This window comes from Rhamphochromis sp. 'chilingali' (assembly GCF_963969265.1).
Source record: "Rhamphochromis sp. 'chilingali' genome assembly, chromosome: 2".
NCBI classification, from domain to species: domain Eukaryota; kingdom Metazoa; phylum Chordata; class Actinopteri; order Cichliformes; family Cichlidae; genus Rhamphochromis; species Rhamphochromis sp. 'chilingali'.
The window spans coordinates 13,455,990-13,480,377 of record NC_137930.1 but is presented as its reverse complement, the minus strand read 5'-3'; the positions used below and the strand labels follow the sequence as shown (position 1 = coordinate 13,480,377).

The 24,388-nt window shown below is 39.4% G+C and overlaps 1 protein-coding gene across 4 annotated transcripts in view; it reads right to left on the bottom strand.

Moving 5' to 3' along the window:
* Positions 1-1,404: 1,404 nt before the first annotated feature.
* The window catches only part of adamts6 (ADAM metallopeptidase with thrombospondin type 1 motif, 6), a 78,518-nt gene continuing 55,534 nt past the window's right edge, over positions 1,405-24,388 (bottom strand). For all 4 annotated transcript variants that reach the window (XM_080872176.1, XM_080872175.1, XM_080872178.1 and 1 more), the window contains 7 exons: positions 17,430-17,593; positions 16,566-16,704; positions 14,605-14,734; positions 10,781-10,985; positions 10,521-10,697; positions 6,316-6,472; positions 1,405-3,775 (listed from right to left, as the gene is read on the bottom strand). In XM_080872176.1, coding sequence (XP_080728302.1) covers positions 3,666-3,775; positions 6,316-6,472; positions 10,521-10,697; positions 10,781-10,985; positions 14,605-14,734; positions 16,566-16,704; positions 17,430-17,593 — 1,082 coding nt within the window. In that variant the 3' untranslated portion in view covers positions 1,405-3,665. The remainder of the gene's footprint in view (positions 3,776-6,315; positions 6,473-10,520; positions 10,698-10,780; positions 10,986-14,604; positions 14,735-16,565; positions 16,705-17,429; positions 17,594-24,388) is intronic.

Here is a 24,388-nt window from a genome sequence, read left to right as displayed (position 1 = left end):
CTGAGCAAAACCCAGTTAATGATGGAAATAACCTTGCCATGCAAGTTTAAGGTTGCACGCTCTAATATGTTTTGACAAGCATAGTAAAAATGAATGTGTTAACAGAGGATTCTGTTTAAAAGCTGCTCTTTTTATTCATTTATCTACTTAAAAAAAAAAGTTGGTGAAGGGCCGTATCATGGCATTTTTTTCACTATGCTAAATTTCAGTTTGCATGCAGTGAAATCAATGTACAAGTGACAATGCAATAAATTAGCATATAATTTACATTTGAAAAAAAAATTAGTAACAGTGTACCAACAATAATACTGAATACAAAATATATGCAGCTAATCACATGATGCTTTTCATTTCGCTTGCACTTCAGATACGTTTTGAAGCAATGTGACATTCAAACATCCAAGTTCACAGCAACGAGTACCAGTTTGATTAAGTTGTCTTTTCTTTTTCTAAATGGAGCTTCTTAATCCCACAGCCAGTAGATGAGTCAGTTCAAGCAGTTTGAATTCTGCTGTCTTTGAATGCAGCATCCACCATTTTTTCCAACAAAATCTGCTCAGCACTGTCATTCTGAAGGTGGCTACAAAACAAAACAAAACAAAACAAAACAAAAAACGTAGCAGCAGCAAAATTAGAACGTCGGTTTTAACAGCTCTGACAAGATCCTTACACACTCACTTTAATTGCTGTTCCCCTTTCACAACCCAAACGTCACCTGGGTGAAGTGATCGCTTTCGTCCGGGGGGGTGACTGTTTTGTTGGCTGCACAAGCAACAATACACAGTTGACAATGAAAATTCCCAGTGTGAGGTATAGACAGATACAAACTAAACGATAACATGACCAGCATTAAATCAACAGAAATTTTGACAAGTATATATATTTTTCTTTTTCATACTGTTTGGATCCAGCCTCACTTTTCTTTTCTTATTAGCACACTGGAACGGGTTTGAATGGAAGCACCCACTTGATAGCACCAGAAGCCTGGGAAGGCCGGAAGCCTCGAAGCATAGCAGGAGGAAAGAGAGGTAAACACAGTATTTCTTGGAAATTAAAAAATAAAAAAAAGTACAAGAGCAGGGCAAGCACCACTGAGTATGCTGTTTTTGTTTTGTTTTTTTTATTCATTTATGGGACAAAGGTGATGATGATGATGATGATGATGAACATGATGGGGGTAGGAGGCAGAGTGTGGAGTCTGTGAGTAGCAGAGTGAAGCCAGCTGACATAGCCTGGTAACAAAAGTGGTGTTTGCATGTATATTTAACAGGAATATCTCAATATTTGTGAAACAGGCCTGTTCACTTCCTTGTGAATGATCCCACACGTTAGCTTAGTCTAAAAGGCTGGAAGGTTGGAGAGATGCCTTCTTATTTTGTCCCATATCACATTTTTTTTGGGGGGGGGGGGTTCATTAGAACAATTTTTAAAAGTGTGTTTTTCAGTTTCAGTTTCTGATGTACATGACCAGCTCCAAAATGCCTAGTTGGTTTTATTATGTGCCAGTGGGCATCTTTGATGAGAATGAATGGGTAGGCTACATTTAGTTCATTAGTCCCCCTTAAAGCATCAGCTTCACAAGTCAGGCAGCCTGTGATTAACCTCCCATAAAGCCAGAAGTGTTCAACAATATTGACAACCAAATCTTCAAATTAAGTCTTTGCTTGCATTGGTGGCTTCAAGCAGATACAGTACTGCTTATTTAAAGATCACAGAGCTAAATTAAACAGACATATTAGCTGTTGCAAACTGTTGCTGAACTGGTCTTCATACGACATTTATATGGAGCTGGTTTTGTACTAAAGACAAAAGCAACATTATAAACACTTACTGATTTATGTCCTAATTTACATTTAAATGGTGACTTTTAATCATCCTTTTTTTTTTTTTACATTAAATGTTAATTGTAAATTGGTGAGCTTTAGATGTGCTAATAGGTTGATTCATGTCACCCTAGCTAGTCAGCATTTTCCCTCCACTTTTCCTAAGGTCTTAGTCAAACAGCTGTGCACACTAGTGTGCAGACCAGTTAATGACCTCCTGCCAACCCCCATGTGTATTTTACAACTGTTTGGCAACTGATTGCTGGAGGTTGCTGGCAGTCACTAGCATAAATTGGTCGCTGCAAGGGTGCTGGACAGAAAAATTCTCTGAAATTGCTTTGGACACTGACATTTTCAGCTGTTTTTTGCATGGAAGAAGCGGACTTACCAAGCAGTAGTGAAATGGTAAGTGTAACCTAAACATATGCTTTCAAAGTAAAAGTTACACATTCCAAAATATGTAGGTTGCAGCAGTAAGACACAACTTATTCTTTAAAAGCAAATAATTAATTAAAATGTCATTAAAGCTCAAGAAATAAATGTCTGCAGATAAGTTGGCATCTTTCATGCAAACTACAGGTGACCAAGGTGGCAATCTGCTAATAACTAAAGCAATCACAGGGACCTTTGCTGAGGATCACCCTATTTGTGTTGCCAGTATTAAACTGTGACTGAGGCCTGAGCTAACGATCGTCTTGCCCAGACCTCATATATCAATCTTTTCATGTAATCATTGGTAAGAAGGCCATTTTGCAAACTGCGGGTCTATTAGTTTACCTCAAAAAGATCCTTAAAGAGAGTATGTAATGGTGACTGCACTTTGACTCAGATGAACAAAACCTATAAATCCTTTAATACTAAACTGAGTAAGATGCTAGCAAAGGTCTGGTCACTAATTTTTCATGTGGCGTAGGCACCATTTGAAAAGATGACTTTGGTGATTTTGGGTGAACTTTTACCTGACTGTTAAGAACTAAGGCACCCAGCTGGGGGAAAAAAAAAGATTTAAAAATCTCCAATAACCACGGTGTATTTTTTGGCCCTGGATTAACATATGTATATAATATACAAATCCTTACAGTATACAAGGGTTTAACATATGTTACAGTATGTAATATTTTCACTCAAGCAAAAAAGAAACTGAATATGAATTCAATCACATTACATTCCCTTCCATAACAATAGGCTACTATCTGGCGAAAAGATGATCAGAGGACAATATATCAGCTCTGTTTTGGATTGTACAATAAATATACAGTACACCAACAGGGATTCTCTGTTGCATTTGAGCAGTAAATTGGTATTTACATGAAAAAAGTGCACCGAAGCCAGAAGTCTGCTCTGCCAATAGCACCATCACAGTCATCCCAAAGACAGGAGTCTCCCATCCCCCCTCTTCTAATCTCCGGGGTACATCCTCTGCGAGCGATGTGTCCAGCACTTTGGATTCGTAAAAAAAACAAACACTGAGGAAGACTAACAATGATATTAATAATTATTATTATAATAAAAGATAACATCACCAACAGTTAGTCTTCCGAGTTCCACTTCACAGAAGTGAAAATGTAAAAAACAAAAAAATAATGTTTGTGTCAGCATTATTGGCTGAGCAGTGGTTTAGATTCCACCACGACAGAGGGCAGGAGTATGGGGTATGATAAACAGGGAAATCCTCGCTTTTCTCCCGTCTTCAACATTGACAACTTTTTCATTCTTCCACTGGTTCAGAGTCGGGATGCATTTTCCAGTCTGCTGTTTTCTTCTCACCCTCTTAAGCACTGTATCCCTCCATCTTTCTTGCCTTTATGACCATCTTCTTGTCTCACTCTTGTATTCAAAGGGTCAGTGCCCCTGGCAAGTCTTGCAGCACATCTGTCTGAAGTACGCTCGACTGCAGAACTTGAACTTCAGTACCAGCGGGCAATAAGCCACTTTGTTTACATCTTTGCATTCTGTGGAGAGACAGAAAAGACCTCAGATATAAAGACAGCAAAAGAAAACATATCTTTTATTAGTCTGGCTATGTTTAAGAGGAAAACTCCTCGTCGTAGGAGCTGACTAAAAAAAAGACACACACACGAGAAAGTTTTTATACCTAACATAACACAATCATCTACATATTGTCACCTTTTAAGTAAAACCACCCCTATTTCCCTAGACTATATATAAATATATCTATTACATATATCTATCTACATGGCACTGTATTAACGTATTAACTGGTTGTGCCACCCTTAGCTTAGCTGGTGTGTTTTGGATTACTATCTTGCTTGATAACCCGATTGCGCTTAAGTTTCAGGTCGTCAACTGATGGTTGGACATTCTCCTTCAGGATTTTCTGGCAGAATTCATGGTTCCATCAATTACGGCAATTCATCCAGGCCCTGAAGCAGCAAAGCAGCCCCAGACCAGTACACTACTACCACCATGTTTGACTGTGCCAAATATAACAGGACTCAAACTTTCTTCAACTTTTGTCTTGTCAGTCCACAGAATATTTTGCCAAAAGTCTTTAGAATCATCAAGATATTTTTGGCAAATGTGAAACGAGCCTTTGTGGGTCTTTTTTTTTTTTTTTTTTTTATCAGTGGTGGTTTTTGGCTTGAAATTCTCCAATGGATGCCATTTTTCTCTTTCTTATTGTTGAATCATGAAGACTGACCTAGACTGAGACAAATGAGGCCTGCAGTTAGATGTTGTTCTGGATTCTTCTGTGACCTCTTGGAGTTGCTGATGCACTATTAGAGTATATTTAGGTAAGCTGGCCTGCCCTCCAAGTTTTCTCTATTTGTGGATAATGACTCTCAACATGGTTCACTGGAGTCCCAAAGCCTAAGAAATGGCTTTGTAACCCTGTCCAAACTGATAAATGTCAATGGCATGTTAGTTTCTCAGCTGTTTACTTAGATCATGAAATGATGTGTTATTTCTAGAGATTTTTTAGAGATCTGCTTCACTTTGTCAGACAGGTTCTCTTTAAGTGATTTCTTGATTCAGCAGGACTGGCAGTAATCAGGCCTGGCGGTGGCTAGTGAAATTGAACTCAGCTTTCCAAAAAATGTGGTTAATCACAGTTAATTCATGACTTAACAAGAGGGAGCCATTACTTTTTCATATAGGGCCAGGTAGGCTATTTTCTCCTAATAGAGGAAACCATTATTTCAAAACTGCATTTTCACAAGTAATCTTTGACTAATATTAAAATGTGTTTGCTGATCTAAAACATTTAAGTGTAACAATATATATATATATATATATATATATATATATATATATATATATATATATATATATATATATATATATATATATATAATAAAAACCTAGAAAATCAGGAAAGAAGCAAATACTTTTTCACAGCACTGTGCATCTTTTATATACATCTTGTTCTCATGGAACAATATTATCAATCATTTGAAGTATTTCCGAATTGAAAATCCAGTGATAGCTGACATGCTGACTCCAAATGTGTGCTACATCAAAATTCAAATGATATCTCATCAACACTAATAATATACAGTCATTTTTCTTTGCAACATTATATTTAATAGAAATAACACATATACATCTAGCTTTTGTTTTGCAGCAAAGGCAAACTTGATAAATAGGTTAAAATAGATGGTCAGAAGAGGTTGTGTATTTATTAAATACTTTCAGAATGAAGGCAAGTCATTAAACAGCGATGTAATGATAACATATGAGATATACAAACTGGACTAAACTGCTACATGAGAGCTTGTGGATCTCCCTCAGGTCTGAATAGAATAAAACTGCAACTATACTTGGATGCAGAGACTAAGACAGATCCTGGCCTCGTTCACTAACTGGGCTGGCTGCCATCCCTACTATGCACACTCACAGATACACACATACACACACAGACTGCTTGCTGGATGCCAGACAGGCAGTGCTCTAAATGCCTTATCATGATCAGAGTGTCTTCCCTTATTAGGCTTTGGCCCCTGCCTTCTCAGAGCCAAATGAAACGAGACATTGCCTCACTGCTGTCCGTAAAGGAACAATTAGCCTACAGCTAATCCCATTAGCCAGCCTGTAAACGCTGCTCACGTTTTCCATTCAGGCTAATCGAAGGCCCCTTCTCTACATATCTGAATAGCCATCCATCATGTGTAAGTGTATATGGAGGGTTGAGCTGCTTCGCTTTGACTAGGGGCCAACCTCACTGGAAAGATTAATGTTGCTGGCAAAGTGTAGAAGAGCGTGTCATCCAACTGTGTTTAGGTCATAGTAGAACAGTGAAGATGAAGATAGAGATAGTTTATAACCTTTTCAAGTGGGGCTTTGTGTAAAAGCTGAGCACCTACAGCACAATATCTATGAGCATAAAGCAATCAACCTTTGCTTATAAAGAAACTGCAGATCAGAAATTGTCTTCTCGACCGTGACGAAAACTGCGAGAAGTAAACTTTTCGCACAAGCAAGTTCTTAACTGAACTTGCTTGTGACACGATGGCATGTTTCATCATCTCACCATCACCACTGGAGATCGGGGTGGCATCGCACTTGCTCTCACACTGCTGCATGGTGGCTGGTCGGAGGGACTCTACGCAGTCATTCGATGGCTGTCCTGTGTAGGACAGACACTGTACCGTCCTCATCTGCTGGCCCAGACCACACTGTGCTGAACACTGAAACAAAGAGCACCAGACCAAAAGTCACTGTCAGCGCAACACCATATTTAGCCAGTAAATTTAACAAGTTAAATGAGGACCATCTTTTCTCTGTGACCCTGAATACTAGGCAGGGAGTCTGCGCTCCCTCATGGACCTCCACACACATAGTAATCCCGGCACATGCACACATACACTGTACGACCTGATCCAATCAAACAATCACCGGGGCACAAAGGGAGGGAGCACACAGAGCCAACCAGAGTCACCTTCCTCAATCTGAATTCATTTTCCTAAATTTGAGCAAACAGGTCAAATGAGGTTGAAAAGGTTACCTTTTGGCATTCTCTTAACTTTATACTTGTTGTGAGTCTTGTTTTCCTTTTCTTTCCCTCTGCTCATTTCTTCTTCACCCTCTGAAGGCTTTTGCAACATCTTTTTTGAAAACTGCTTGTCAAGGGATATTTTGTGCACAAGTATATTAAGGGTTTAGACTGGTTAGTAATTCTGCTCATGATCACAAAAAGAAACGTGAAGCTCTGTTCAAGCTTTTTTTCCCCACATTTAACTATTATTACATTTATTTATTTGCTTATAATAATTTGTATCAAAAATCTTATTTGCAAAAAAACAAAATAAAGAAAGACATTCCCAAACAAAAATGTGAGAAAGATAGCAAAGTTTGTTGTTTTTATGCTTGCCACGTGTGCTGAGCTTGATGTCACATCCTTTGTGACACATCATATTTGTAACGCTTCAGTCACTTGTGCACCTCTCGATTTTTGTAACCTAGCACAGGTTGCAGACACCAGTGTAAGATTGTGTCAGTTTTTACTCCATTTTATTATATTCCCGTGAATTATATGCCAGCAAAAAAAAAAAAAAAACCCCCGAAATAAACACACATTTAAACAGTCTTTGCTTCAGGTTTGGATTTCTTCTCTTCCTAGCAGTATCATCTGAGTGGGGAAACCTACTGTTCAGGAGAATGCTGCAACGGCTTCCTCCGAATGAGCGAATGAGGCGGTGCAAAAAGCGATCAATGCAGAGGGTATACTGGCACCTAGAGTGGCTTGATATAGGTTTGGGCAATAGGACAGCTGTAATGGATTTCAGCCAGTTGGTCAATTTACTTTTTTTCCTAAATTTTTCTTGTTGTTATACTGAAATAAATCTTAAAATCTGCCTTGTATCTAAAGGGCAATCAAAAACATTTGACTAACAGGAACACATCTGTTTCTGCTGCAATACTGAAATTGTTTGGAGTTTTATTGCTAAAAATTATTATTATTATTGTTGAATCATGAAGACATGAATCATGAGGCATCTTGAAGTTTTTTTGTTTTATTTTGGGTTCTTTTGTGTCACTGATGTTTTAATTTTGGTAGGCTGACCACTGCTGGGAAGATTTAGCACTGTTCCAAGTTTTCTCCATTTGTGGACAATGCCTCTCACTGTGGTTCACTGGAGTCCTAAAGCCTAAAAGCCTAACAAACAGCTTTGTAACCCTTTCCAAACAAATGCATTTCAATGTCTCTGTTTTCAGCTGTTTCTTGAGATCGTGGCATGATGTGTTGTTTTCTAAGACCTTTGAGCCTAGGTTCGATTTAAGTGATTTCTTCATTCAACAGGTCTGGCAGTGATCAGGCACGGGTTCGGCTGGTGAAACTGAGCCCAACTTTCCAAAAAAAAAAAAGAAAAAAGGGGGGGATCCAATTACTTTTTCACGCAGAGCCAGGTAGATTTGCTTAGATTTTCCCTTAATAAATAAAATCACAATTTAGAAATTATTTTGTGTTTATTTGGGTTATCTTTGACTAATATAAAATTTGTTTGACGATTTAAAACATTCAAGTGTGACAAATATGCGATAAATAAAGAAATCAGGAAGAGGGCAAATACTTATTCACAGCACTGTATGATGATGATGATGATGATTGCAGCATCCTTTCCAGTAAAAAAAAAAAAATCCAGCCAAGTGAAGAACGCTCTTAAGAGGCAAGCATATAAGTATCCAAGTCCTCCATGATCCACAATGAAAACACTTAATGAGAGCAAATAAAAGCCATTGAACAACTGATGTTCCAAAACATATTGCATCAATGTTACGCACTGACATGCATGACTTGTCTAATGGTGCTGGGAGACTAGTTCTCATTGAATGATTTTTTTTTTTTTTTTTTTTTTGGCAAACTTAAGATCAAATGACCCAAGAAAAAAGAGAAACTGCAGTAAAGGACTGGCAAAGTAGTCGCAAAGGACGAATCCCATTTTTTAGTGATTTCTATTAGGTTCAGGCAGGAAGCCTGAAAGATTCTCCAAGAAGTATGAGTTTTTTATTTATGAATACGGTAAATTGTCCAAATTAAAAATGGCTGCAATTCAACAAAGATTAATGTGATATTAATGTCCCACTGCTCAAACTACAGCAGAAATTCTGCACTTTAAGGCTGTACTCATAATATAACTGTAAATTTGCTTTGTTGGTGCATAAAACGTTTGCTTTGGTAAACACAAAATGCGCTCCTGCCTCTTTATATGCTAGTTGTTATAAAAAGTGAGATTGGCCTTGTGGGCAGCCGCTAATCTCCTTTGTAGAAGGAAAAAAACAGACAGAAACAAACTAGTAAAACTAATAAAAAACAAAAGGTGTAGGTGCCAGCACACTTTCGACTCTATAATGGAATTGTTCATCTGAGCTGATGCTGGAAAGGCTGAGAAAAAACACACCTGTGAGCCATAACTATGTGTGTGTGCTCATATACGAGTGTGTGAAATAAACCCAGTCACCCCCCACCTCTTTCTGTCACCTTCACAGATTCTCTCTGGCTGCCTTAGATCAGTGAGCCTGCATGTCATCCCTTCCCAATTAGAGAGTCTTTATTAGGGCCCGCTGCAAGCTATGACAGATGGCGTACGTCAGTGGTGTAACTTTAGTGGGATTTGAACTGGAGACCTTTTGGCCTGGGAGACTGGGATCTTGGTAGCTGGCAACAATCCCCCCTTTCTGGCACTTTGAGGGTCAGCTGGCCAGAGAGGGACGAGAGTAGTGGAGGCTAAGCTTGTAATTACAGCCAGAAAAACAGAATAGGTGGGGGAGAGAGTACACACACACACACACACACACACACACACACACACACACACACACACACACACACACACACACACACACACACACTTCTACAGTGTGTCAGAAAGCGCTGTGTAAGGGCAGACTCCAGCTGTTGGTCTATGAGGTATTAACTTTGGCTCAGCATGGCAAGAAGCCTGTCCTTTGATGAACTATGTTGAGGTTAACATTTTGGTCTGCTTTGTTTATGGCTCAGACTAAATTGTAAAGGTGTGTTATCGATATTTGTGTGTGTTAACGGGCATGTGGCAGATATGAAAAGAACCCAGAAAGCTATGACTTAAACTGCCAGACTCTCAACCTTTGACTTCTGACCTGATCAGCACAGCTGAAACCATGACATCACCTTCATCAGAGCGCACAATCCTTGCACAATTGCCTTCTAAACATCAGAGCACACTGTTTAAAATTCCACTTCTACACTGAGTTACTAACAAATCCTACAAAATAACAAGCCATACTTTTTGTAGATACAACTATCTCTGACGCACGACTTTTTGGCGTCCTCTCAGCAATATGAGTCAGCTGTGTTGTAAAGTGTTGAGCAGCTTTTTCAGAGCATACTAAGTCATATCAGGGTGAGCCCAAAACTTCTATTCCTCTGTCTTCCTCAAAACCCTGTTCCTGGAAGTGACAGAGAGGCCTCGTCTGGGGTGCAGATAAACTTCAAACAGCCAAGAAGATATTACTGCTGCCGATCACATACTCCAGGCCTGTTTTAACTCTTGGAATCACAAACACAAACACAGCCTCTATGCACTCACATGCGTCACAGGCCTGATTGGAATCCCCAGTATTTCATCCAGGTGTAAATGATACAAATCATTCACCTACACATGGAGTTTTATCTATGGAAACTTTGTCTTTTAAACATGCCAGTAGGATTAACCGCCATACTGTTGTGGAAGAAGTTAGAGAGAGACAAGGTCCTACCTGTCCCCATTCACCAGGGATCCAGCGGGGAGGAGGACAGCGCCCTAAAGTGCAGCGCATTCGGACTTGAGGTTTGTTATGGATCGAGCAGCGGGCAGGCGGAAAGGTCTTGGTGAGGTCGCTGCTCTTACACAAGGCAATGCGGTGCTTAAAGCCAGGACCACATTTAGGTGTGCACTACAGAGGGAAGGAAAGGTGTTAAACACATATCTTGACAGTGCAATGAGTTACAGAAAAACACTTATTATTACTGGCCTTACCTCGGACCAATCCAGAGTGACCCACTTTGGAGGACAGGACTGGTTGTTGCAGGACTCTCTCTCGATAGGCCGATGAGTCAAACAGTGAGTGTCCTCCAGTGTCTCCTCCTCAGCGGGACCAATCTTCCTGATACAGAGGACTGTCCTCGTCCTTATCCCTCCATCGCACGTCTTCGGACACTCTGACCAGTCTCCAATAAACCATCTGGAGGATGGAGCAACCAATGCTAACAGTTTTGTTGTAAAGTGATTTCACGAGGTTATACTCACTATAAACACACATTAAATAACTTTACTATAGTCACATTGCCAAAGAGGGAAAGAAGCAAACTACTCCAAGGCATCAAACATTAATACTTTGCAGTATCAAGAGTATTAATATATATATAGTAAAAAAAGGTAAATATGGCAACTGAGTGGCCTAGCCTGGCTTTTTTAAATTAATGTACAGACAAGACAGTGGTATCACTGGACAAAAAGAAAGAGCATAAAGTATTATAGGTTTTTTTTATAAGACTATTAAATAACCATTTTAATATTTTGAAAGCTGTCTTTTGTAATATTTGCTGTAATATCCATTCTCATCAACATAAAAGAAAATTATATACCACAAGAAATTACACACTTTTTAAAGAAGTTTAAACTTGCTGCCTGGCTGACAGGTAACTAATGCTGGGGAGTGCATTTTAGTGCTATGCCATGTCAGGATGATTAGCTTTAGAACCTGAGAAAATTAGACCCAGTCATATTCAACCCCCTCCAGACTTTAGAATTAATATCATAAAACTGCACAGACAACAGTCCTCCAAACACATCCAGCCTGTGAGATATTACATCATCTAAAGGAATGTATACAGAATTAACGACATGTTCAAACATCTGTGTTAGCTTTCATTACCGGCGCCCATAAAACCCTGGGCTATTCTAAAACAATTGTGTTTACATGGTCTCCTTTAGTCGGCCTTTCCTGACGCTGCAAAAGGAGTGTTTGCCTTCCTAACAAACACAAATGCTGCATGAGCGCTCTAACTCCACACACACACACACACACACACACACACACACACACACACACACACACACACACACGAACTGCCACGGCCTTCTAGTACTAATCAAAATAAATGCGATACCACAAGTCTGCGACCACTGAATACAGATGTGAAAATAAATTACCCAAGACTGCAGTCTGAACATATGAAAACAAATTACCGCTGATACAGTAGATTTACAATACTATCAGTTTTTTTGGCTGACACCCAGCTGAAAGACACTGGCGCTCCCTCTCATATACAAATAATTGTCAGCTAGTCTGAAACTAATTAACCTGGTGCATTTAATCCCTCTTTTTCCAGACATTATTGAAGTGAGTCTGGCCATTCTTCCAGCTACAGCGAAGGGATTTACAGACATTTGGCCACCAAACACAAGTTCATATTCCACCTGTATACGTGTGTGTTACCCCTCGAGGTTTGGTAAGGATGCCAAAACAATCAAACACAGGTGGTCATTTTCAGAGCTCTTATTTCTGGCATGAAGCAAATATTGAAAATAGTTAACATATGAAGTTATAAATCACGGCTATTTTATTTTATTATTTTCTTCCAAACACATTTTACAACTAGGGCTCATTGAAGGCGAATTAATATCATGAGTCAGTCTCATTTTTATGGAGGCTTTTTCTTTTGAAAACATTAACTTAGGTTGCTATACTCTGTGTTTTCATTATTGTTTTTATATTAACAATGCATTAAATGTTAGTACGTAATGCAAAAGATCCTGATCATACCAAAATGATGAACCTACAGAGAACTACCTTGTCAAAAAAGCATTATAGCATCCATCCATCCAGGATGGAACGTATTGCAGCTGCCATAGGGCGAAAGCCGGGGTACGCCCTGGACAGGTGGCCAGTCTGTTGAAGCCTAACACAGAGAGACTGACAACCATTCAAACTCACATTCATATCACCAATTAACCTAACCCTGCTAAGTGCATGTCTCTGAACAAGCTGGAGTACCCAGAGAGAACCCAAGGAGACCCATTCAGGCAACAGTGCCAACCGCCGTGCCACCACGATGCCCCTACATGTTTCAGCAAAATGTTTTGGGTTCATACCCTGTAGTGCTCCAGTTACCAACTAGTTGATCACACGAAGCATTTAGTGGGATGAGACCGAAAACAGAGCTAAAGGTAAGCAAATACATACTTAATGTTGCATTAACATCATCACAAATACAGCGATTAGCATCTATACACATTTTATGCACTCCATTTGCATTTGTTTCACATCATGACCAACATAAATTAGCAGTACGCAACTTAACAATCAATAACATTTGTATACTGGGCAGAATTTCCTTCAAGTCAGCACTAAACACAGAATGAAGAATTAGAATAAGCACCGGAGATGAGTTAACTTGAATGCTAATATGCGATCTAGCGTGGGAAAAGCCAAGGACAGAGACCAAACTGAGCACAAAAATAGCCAAGCAATGACATAATGAAGAACTCAACTTCCCAATATTTACAGTGTTTGCAGTCTTCCAATATTTCATCTTCTTTTGGCTACAGCCCACCATTGATCATCTGCCTCCATCTCACTTTTTCACTGTCCTCACTATCCTCACAACATCATCTTCTGTCCAACCAGGAAACTGCATATCCTCTCACACTACATACATACACCATCATTGTCATCTTCCTGTTTTCCTCAGCTCCATGGTCAACATCCCTTGCATTCTTAATTAACAAATTATGTAACTAATTTCAGTTATACCATTATAATTACAATTGTTATTTTTATGAATGAGTATTTATCTCTCTGCATTGTTATTAAAGCATAGTAATTCAAAGAACATATGCAATTTGACATCTTTCATTAAAGATTTTTAGAAAATAAGCAAATAGATTAATTAATTTGTTTTTGCATGCCAATTTAGTAGTTTAGGAAATATAAGAGTAAAAAATTCACACTTTGGACTTTAGCCTGGTATTCACATCTTGCTTTACATGTCTTTGTTTACAAGTTGCATCGCATAGCTGTTCCACCCAGTTCAAGATCAATAATTACTTTTCTAAACTCTCACTTCCTTATATGTGAAATATTACAATTACTAGTTTTTATGGTTTCTTTCTCTATATAAAAAACATACTGCATCAAATATACCAAGCAGCCTAGTTGGAGTAGAGCACCTAATGCTGAAACAACACTGTAAATCAAAATATTTACATTTTTTTTCCCTTTGGTTTCAAGTTTCTTTCAGGAAATTCTGTGAGGAACAACTTAGTGGAAGACTGATGGCTGGATCAGTGCAGCTGTGCAACTATCTGTTATGATGATAGGAGCTAAGCCTAAGGTCTAAGCTGTAGATTTACAATTTACCTTCTGACAGAATAAGACACAAGCAGGAGAAACAGAATTCTTCAAAAGCATTTAAAGGAGCCAGGTGAGGGAGTAAGGACATCTGTATCAGACACCTCTTGTTTCAGACTACTAACAACCTAAATATGCTGCAGGGGGTAGCGGGAGATAAGGACGTTTCTATAGTAATGCTAGAGCCGCCGCTGCTGGCCTCATGACCCAAACCCTGATAAGCAGATAAAAACAGAAGGAATTTTATTAAGTGTAACAACTTTTCTCTGAATTTTTTATCACTGTACTGTGATTCTGAGACAAAATAAGCAATTTAGAGATGTTACCTTCTACTTGGGCCCTGTAACACTCACTCTGTTCATCATTTTTCTCTCATTTCAGTCATTTGACAGATTTTACAAAAGTAATCATCTCATAAAGAGAAGAATCATGAGTGAGTATTACGTACTCTGGAGGACACGGCTCAGTATTGCAGTCTCTCTGGTTTTCTGGAGGTTTGCTGTCTGGGTCACAGTAGTTGTTCTGTACCACTGAGTTGTCGTCCAGCCTTTTACAGGCTAACTCCTGCTTCTGAGAACCTGCAGGAGAAAACACTGATCAATAGTGCAGCATGGAGCTCAGCTGATCTGGCACATTAAAATGCCTTCGCAGACACAGAAGCCTGCCAGCCGTGGTGTCGTGCACCGTGTTAAGAGCGGAGATGGGATCATTTTCATTCTGTAGTAAATCCAGACATGTAAATTCGTGATTCTTTGCAGGATATGTTGGCAAATCACTTTTACAGAGCAGAGAGCTCTTTACCTTGGCTTCTGCCAGAAAGAGTGAGGGCTACCGTATCAGTGTCACACCTCCCACTGTGTGTGCGCGCATGCTGCATGTGTTTTGTGTGTGCGCGTGCATGCGTACCAACCAGGAAGGGGTCTGTTTGGACCCTCCTGGGACATATCCCACAGCAGACTTGTCTGGCAGATGTAATGAGATATGGATGCGTGTGCGTGTGTGTGTGTGTGTGTGTGTGTGTGTGTGTGTGTGTGTGTGTGTGTGTGTGTGTGTGTGTGTGTGTGGTACAGAAAATCCACACATCTGTGCTTGAAGTGAAATACAGTTTAGAGGAATAGTAGAAAAGTTTCACTTGAAAGGCTGTCAAAAGGTGGTTTTCACTGATTTTTTTTCACTGTGGTGATATATTGAACAATACCTTATGATTAGCTGAGCTAGCACTATTGAATAGGTGTATGATTAAATAACATTTTAATGATTTAAAGCTCTGCACGGTCAGACACACACAGTAGACACAAATTAGATCATTTGGATCAACAATGCAAAGGCATGTTTATGATGCTGGAAAGCCATGGGTACTTCCCCATCTAAGGAATAGTTTTCTGGTCTGGACTTGGAAATCCTTCCTCAGAAGAACCCACATGCTTATTCAGTCATGCTTTTACAAAATATTACAAACCCTTCCAGGCCACGCTTGACAACTGGGAAGAAACACTATTTATTGTTATATGAAACCCATGGCTTTTGGACTAAAAGGTTTGGTTTAGTCATTCTTAAGGCCATAGTCAACATTTCACTGTGGTTTCTGATTCTGAATGTTTATAGGACAGGCGACTGGGAAGAGCAGCTGCATCTCTACCCCATCACTGGTAAACCAGAAGCTATGCAGAGCAGCTCATTCACATAATTTGCGCTATATTCATTACTTTGGCTATATTATTTAAAATATACATACTGAATTTATTAGAGGGCTGAATCTCCAGGGTAATGATTCTGGCAAACCATTCTCAAATTATGATACTGGGTTTCTGCACAGCGTTCTTCAGCATTTGTGGAAATATTGGTTGGGGAAGATTTACAGAATAACACACAAGATATAAAGTTTTAAACATTTGAAAATGGTTAGAAATATTTAAAGAGAATGTAAACACCCACAGCATGTTATGGTATTTAACACCAAAATGCTTGGAGTGCTAAAAAGGCAACTGACCATCATAGCTCAGTAGAATGTCAGACATTAATCTTTTCTCCAGAATTTAATAACACAGTCTCTTATATTACTTTACATGCTTTGTGCCAATGTATGCTTAATAGCATTTTACAAAATATAATAAATTAAAAGATGCATTTGGAACCATTACAGATGCAAAACTTTAACTATTTTCCACCATGCTGTGAGCATTAAAAGAGATGAGCTATGGTCTAATTTAATATAATAAAATGTACTTAAGCTAAAGAAAAACACAAGTAAATAAGCATTTAATAGGTTAAACGGAGCACCCCGGAGCTCTTTGACACTAGTTTTACATTTGACAGAGGCCAAGCAGAGAACATAAAAAGCACAGGGGAGTTGCAATGGTACCAGCACAGACAAAAAGTCTGTCATCAAAGATTACAGGGTGGACTTGCCTCCGGCACAGGTAGCTGAGCATTCAGACCAGGGCAGGTGGTGCCAGGAGAAGCCCACCTCATTATCACCACTCCCTGTGCGCTGGATGGGGACGTTGAACTTGTAGTGTATTCCAAGGTTCTGCTCTTGAAGGAGGACCTGAAGGGGCATCAGCCAAAAAAATAAATAAAATAATTTGTGGAACCAGCTATAAGTGTTACTCACTGGTATCATGTGCTAGCAAACATCAATTCATATAGACAACAACAGATGATGAGCAGTGTAAGCATTAAACTCAAGTCACGTTTCTATTCATCTGCATATTCTTTTTTAAATAACCAAGTATCAACAGATCAGGCATCGTATTAGTTTAAGTCAGCCACAGGGTGAAGCTCAGACAGGAATCCCAGAACAATAGCTCGCCACCTTCTGCACATCCTCCTGGCCAATCTGATCTGAAATGTCCTATTTAAGTTGGTTCAGCAAACATATAGTTGTTGTTGTTGCCTCTACAAGCCACACCTCCACCTCAGTTTCTCCATTTCATGTCATTTATGTCATCTCTGCCTTAATCAGGCGCATGACCATTATCACTGATGACTTCCCTGTTTTTATGTGGACTTGCTGATATTCTCTGGAAGGGTGTAGGAGATTACTGTCTAGCTCAGAAAAGAGCCTTAAAATGGACTTGAGAGAACGAACTCTTTTTTTTTTTTTTTTTTGATGTTCTATGAGGCTCATGGTGAAAAAACAGGTCATTGTAATGTTTGGTGTTCAAAAAGTGTTTTTGTCGAAGCATGTATTGTAACAGACTTTCAAAATAAAATGATGGTCATATAGATGATGTAAGAACTAGATTTGGAACAAATGAAATGTTATATTACCATGACAACCAGATTTTCAGTGGTAGCACCCAACGCTTCTAAAGACTCTGGTTCATCAGAGGGTCTCTTGTAGTGGAAGGCTGTCCCTGCAATCTCAAACTTCCTGGGCCAGTCAATGGTCCACGCTCCATTGATGTAATAATCATCCCCTTCAGATTTCAAAGCTAGGAATTCAGATGACAAGAAAAGTTTTCAGAATGCTGAAATCAAAAACAGACAGGAACAGTAGCTGGAGACAATCATTTGTTTTGATGTCACTGCCATTGTTTGTCTTCTTCATCATCCTCAACCGCACCCCAAAAAGTCACTGACAACTCGCTATTTGGACACACTCAGCAGAACCAGACTCATGCTGCCAAGAAAGACATTCACGTGCACCGACACGTATGTGCATCTAATTTAGGAAGAGAAGAAAAGCACAGTTCAGGTGAAAGCTTGGACGGATCTCATGAATACCACTCTGTCTGGTTGTCAAAACAAAAGCTGGTCTCCAAGCACAACAGATCTGAAAATATCCACTTTCTCTGCATTGAAATAGGGCCAAATTGAGGAGAAACAATCCAACCGCTCACTCTTCTGACTCCTTGGCTCACGCTCTGCAGATCTCCCCCTCTGTAGCATTCACGCAGATTCGAAGAACAATAGTTTACTGCTCTTAATCATATCACAATCTTCTGCTCCAGAAATGCGCTTTCAACACATCTGGCACTGATTGTGGGCATTGTGACATTTGAACAGTGCAGTTTACGCAAGTCTTTATATTTATATTGTTTGACTAAAACTTAATAAAGATTTTTTTTAAATGCTAACTTTGCTGACCTAAATAGCAAGGACTCAGACAATGCTACAAAAGAAAAAATATTATCATTATCATTGAGGTCACAGATCAACTGCATAACAAAGTAAATAATAGATCAAGTCTAACACAACAGCCAAAACTGCACTCTTTAAACTTTGATATATAGACATCATATCCCCCATAACCCCAGGGGACCAGGCAGCTGTCACCATGGCCCTGTAAATCTGGTCTCTGGTTCAAAGTATAACTTAAGCCCTCCATTAACACCATCCCCTATAAATTCAGCACACAGTCAGATGTCTTTCTCGCTTTAATCAAAAAGTGGCTTAATTGAACAGTTTTTTTTCTGATTGTTCTGTAAGGGGTGTGTGGTCTCAGACTGTTTTTGTCTTAACATTAGGCGACAGGACATTAAATGATGGGATCATCCTTTTGTTTTTGACAAAGACACAAGGAAATTACTAGAAATGTGGTTGACACAGAACTGAACAGATAATAGGAAACAGGATGACATTGCAAAATGCCAAGTCATCACACTGCAGTGATTTATAAGGCTTAAAGTGATTGATTAAAAGTAAAACAAGATCAAGTTTCTACGTCCATACTAGGGAGGCTGTGAAACTATACTGGTGACTCTATATGGTCAGATTAGATGACTCTGAAGAAAGCCATGAGTCAATAAAATTCTCCTACATACAACAAGTTTTCTTTAGAGCTTTAACCTCTTCAGATTTCTGCACTTCTGCACACACCTTAGAAACAGGTGGAGCTGTGCCAGAAACCTGTAGTCTGTTTACAAATACAGACAGGTCACGGAGCTACCCACAGGTTTTCTAAAATTTAATGATCTTGCATTAATTTGAAGAAATTAAATTAGATCATTTGAAAAACCTTACTGATGCTCTGAAGGTATGCCATGAAATGGTGTTGGCTCCATGAAGAGGTGATTTTCTCCATGAAAATGAACAATGATTTGAAACAGATTAAAAATCTTCTATCAGGCTAGAGGAGTCTTTAAGGACTCATTAGAAGAGCTGCTAGGTATTTTTAAATTACCTCATAGGCTTGTTAAAACATGCCCATTAATCAGCTTCTAGAGAAGCCAGGCGTTTTTTACTGTGACCCAAATGTTTGCACTGGTCAGCAACTTTTCAGAAGTTGTCTGTTAGAGAGATAAAATCTAATTTTTCTTACAATTTCTTAGTATATCCTGTCAGGCCAAGGCAAGATGTGTTAAGGTGGGATATCAGTTTCATCAGCTATCCAGAATATTATGACGTATAGGTTTTCTCGTTTCAGCATTTGAGTACATATCAATTGATGTGTCCAAAACCAAACATCTTTGATTATTTAACAATGTAGGCTACCAATAGAAGAATGGCAAAGGGTACACCTAGAAAAATGTTTGCCCCCTTCCTGATTTATTAGTTTGTTGCATATCTGTCACCGTTGAATGATTCAGATCATCAAACAAATTTTAATATAACACAAAGATAACCCAAACACATACAAAATGCAGTTATCAAATTGTGATTTTATTTATTAAAGGGGAAAAAGCTGCCCAAACCCACTGTATGAAAGACTAATTGCCCCCTAAACTCAATAACTGAATAACTGGTATGCCACACACAAGAAATGAAATCAACCATTTGCCATTAGTAGCACTGAGTTTTTCCACATTGCTGTGATATAGCCTTCATTTTTTTCTGTTTTTAGCCCTTCAGAGGTAGACTTGCTGGTGTGTTTCAGATCATGGTCCTGTTGCATAACCCAAGTGTGTTTTAGCTTCAGGGCATAAACTGATAGCCAACATTCTCTTCCAGGATTTTCTGTGGAGAGTAGAATTCATTGTTCCATCAGTTCTATCAGAAAGTTTTCCAGGTTTCGAAGCAGCAAAGTGACCCCAGCTCATCGCAATACCACCACTAACCTAGTAGCATATTATGAAAAAAAGAGCCAACCAACGAGCTAACATCATTTCGGTCTCCAGAGTTAGAACTGTTGCACTGAATATATTTCAGAAACATTATGGCTGTATACCAGCAGTAAGTGTGGTGATTTTGAATCAGTGCTAACATTAAAATGCTGATGCTAACATACATGCTGTGATAGTGCTAGCAGTTAGTGATTTAGCAGGTAACTATAGGTTACCAGCATAGCTGGACTGGCCATCGTGCATACTGGGCATTTGCCCGGGCCAATGGTGATTTTTTGTTTTTATGGGCCGATGGGTTTTTTGGGTTTGTTTACATAACGGTATAAACAATGAAAGGTGGTGAATTGGCCAGATGCTGGCAGATGTGTAAAAATAACTCAATTGCTTGGTGGTGGCTATGGCAGAGCTTCCACAGATTCAGTAACATGAGCAAGTGGTGGAGGCCAGCAGGTGGATGAGGGAAAGGGAGGCAGGAGGAGGAGAGTCCCGAGGCGGCCACCGGCCGAGTATAAGAGAGATTGAACTCCAGGTGAGAAGTTATGAATTGCAGTCTATCTGGATCAGATATAAACCAAGTTTAGATATAGTTTATTTTTGTTGTGCTGACTTTTTACAGTCAGTTACAATAACTCGCACTGCGTACTAGCTAGAATGACGGAGTTTCTGGGCGGGTGTTTTATTTTATTCATAAAGTTAGTTATTAGAGAACGGAATCGTCTCGTATTCAGAGAAAATATTACGCGTTTCGTATTGAGGTGAAAAGGAACGCGATTTGTCCGATACTTCAGCTAGAATAAAAAAAAAAGACAATGCTGGAGCTATTCTGGGTCTTTACGCTACACAGCTGCCTCTTCTTCTCTCATTCTCTCCACCTTCCTCTCCTGTTGCTTCTTCAATCATGAAACTGATCAGTGATCAGCTGATCGGCTTTTCTGACGGAAGTCCCGTCTCTCTTGCTTTTTTGTCGCCCACTTTGTGCCAGAAAGAGGAAACTAGCGGAGGTCGCGCTAAACAACAGCAGCACTTAAGCTTGATAAGCTGTTGTTAGAATTTATTTAATATTACTTTCTAGTATCAGCTGATGTTTGCTGGAGCCACAGCTGTAAACCTGCTGGTCATGATATCGGTTTGGATATGTGGTGAGAGGGAAACATGAAGATGAAACCAGGAGATGTCCTTACTGAATCATCAGAGCTGAACAGGTGATGGAGAAACAGGTTTATCTTTAGGTGACATGAATGAGTTGAAGGGAAGTTATGAACTGTTTCTGAGAGACAAATGACACCAGGATCCTTTTCTAAGTAGCTGACAGCTGGTAACTGTGCAGGGGCGGGTCTAGTAAAGTCTTGCCAGGGGGGGCAGGTAGGGCATTAACAGGGAAAGGGGGGCACAAAAAATACTTTTCTTTCTTATTCTCATTTAAAATGTCTCGCTTTTAATAAATAATTATCTGAATCTTACAACCAAAGTTTTCATTTGATGTAAACTGTATAGAAATCCATTATTGTACATAGTAATTTTTTTTAAGGGTCCCATCATAATTTCTTCAGAAGTAGCTAAGTACTGTATATGATGCCAGTATTTTCCCACATTTTCTAGATACTTTACCAGTACTGTGTGTAAAATGACATCAAAAAGTCAATTAAGTTTTATTCTTTCTCACCTGTCTTTCTGTCTCCTTTCACTTTTTAAAGGTTGCCATGTTAGAAAAAATATTTGCCATGTTAGAAAAAATATTTGCCCTGCCATTGATGTGGTAAATAAATAGTTTATGAAAATATCACTAAATCTGTCATTTATTATTTTTTAATATTCAGTAATGATCATGTCTCACCTCTAGTCTTCTCTGTCTTAATTTCAGGTTTCCACCATGCGTTGTAGATAGTTTAGGAGGTTAACTCGACAAAGCAGTCTTTGGGTTTCGGCTAAGTACTGATTAGAATACCAGAATAGGGAGGATGGTGTAGGTTTAAGTTTATTAGATTAATACATATACAGTGGCTTGCAAAAGTATTCGGCCCCCTTGAACTTTTCCACATTTTCTCACATTACAGCCACAAACATGAATCAGTTTTATTAGAATTCCACGTGAAAGACCAACACAAAGTGGTGTACACGTGAGAAGTGGAACGAAAATCAGACATGATTCCAAACATTTTTTACAAATAAATAACTGCAAAGTGGGGTGTGCGTAATTATTCGGCCCCCTTTGGTCTGAGTGCAGTCAGTTGTCCATAGACATTGCCTGATGAGTGCTAATGACTAAATAGAGTGCACCTGTGTGTAATCTAATGTCAGTACAAATACAGCTGCTCTGTGACGGCCTCAGAGGTTGTCTAAGAGAATATTGGGAGCAACAACACCATGAAGTCCAAAGAACACACCAGACAGGTCAGGGATAAAGTTATTGAGAAATTTAAAGCAGGCTTAGGCTACAAAAAGATTTCCCAAGCCTTGAACATCCCACAGAGCACTGTTCAAGCGATCATTCAGAAATGGAAGGAGTATGGCACAACTGTAAACCAACCAAGACAAGGCCGTCCACCTAAACTCACAGGCCGAACAAGGAGAGCGCTGATCAGAAATGCAGCCAAGAGGCCCATGGTGACTCTGGACGAGCTGCAGAGATCTACAGCTCAGGTGGGGGAATCTGTCCATAGGACAACTATTAGTCGTGCACTGCACAAAGTTGGCCTTTATGGAAGAGTGGCAAGAAGAGAGCCATTGTTAACAGAAAACCACAAGAAGTTCCATTTGCAGTTTGCCACAAGCCATGTGGGGGACACAGCAAACATGTGGAAGAAGGTGCTCTGGTCAGATGAGACCAAAATGGAACTTTTTGGCCAAAATGCAAAACGCTATGTGTGGCGGAAAACTAACACTGCACATCACTCTGAACACCATCTCCACTGTCAAATATGGTGGTGGCAGCATCATGCTCTGGGGGTGCTTCTCTTCAGCAGGGACAGGGAAGCTGGTCAGAGTTGATGGGAAAATAGATGGAGCCAAATACAGAGCAATCTTGGAAGAAAACCTCTTGGAGTGCAAAAGACTTGAGACTGGGGCGGAGGTTCACCTTCCAGCAGGACAATGACCCTAAACATAAATCCAGGACAACAATGGAATGATTTAAAACAAAACATGTCCGTGTGTTAGAATGGCCCAGTCAAAGTCCAGATCTAAATCCAATCGAGAATCTGTGGCAAGATCTGAAAACTGCTGTTCACAAACGCTGTCCATCTAATCTGGCTGAGCTGGAGCTGTTTTGCAAAGAAGAATGGGCAAAGATTTCAGTCTCTACATGTGCAAAGCTGGTAGAGACAAACCCTAAAAGACTGGCAGCTGTAATTGCAGCAAAAGGTGGTTCTACAAAGTATTGACTCAGGGGGCTGAATAATTATGCACACCCCACTTTTCAGTTATTTGTAAAAAATGTTTGGAATCATGTATGATTTTCATTCCACTTCTCACGTGTACACCGCTTCGTATTGGTCTTTCACGTGGAATTCCAATAAAATTGATTCATGTTTGTGGCTGTAATGTGACAAAATGTTCAAGGGGGCCGAATACTTTTGCAAGCCACTGTTTACCAACAAGACAGTGTACATCACTGTCACAACAGCGTTTGTTTTCATTGAAAGGCTTTATGGTTTTTCCTATAATACCTGGTGGGCCAGTCTCTAGTCAAAATGCCCGGGCTGATTTTTTTGTCCCATTCCAGCCCTGGTTACCAGTCTACTTATGATCATTAGCTAGACTATTTCAGAAGATTGTTGGAATCTACATCCCGTAAACCACCTTTCTCTTAATTTCAACAAAAGCAATCCAGATCCACATGTAAATTATACCTTTGCAAATGTAGGTAATAGTGTTTCCTTTTATCTCGTTGATAAAACAGATGAACAGTCACAGTTCTAGCTAACATGGAGAAATTAGTACATAAGGCAAAATACAGCTGCTTGTCATTGCAGATACAAGGACAAACTAAAGTGGACAGCATGGGCAATTTTAAGAAATTTCACACCAGTCAATTTAATCACTCTATATGCATTTTCCTCAAATGCCAATCTTTTGAAGGCATGAGGATTTTTAAATATATTTAAAAATATAGTTTCAGTTAAATATACTTAACTTAGAATCAGAAATGTCAGGCTTATGGTGCCTGCAAGAGAAGCCAATTGGTCATGAAATCAGTGGGCTATCCAGCATTTATTAGGACCAAAG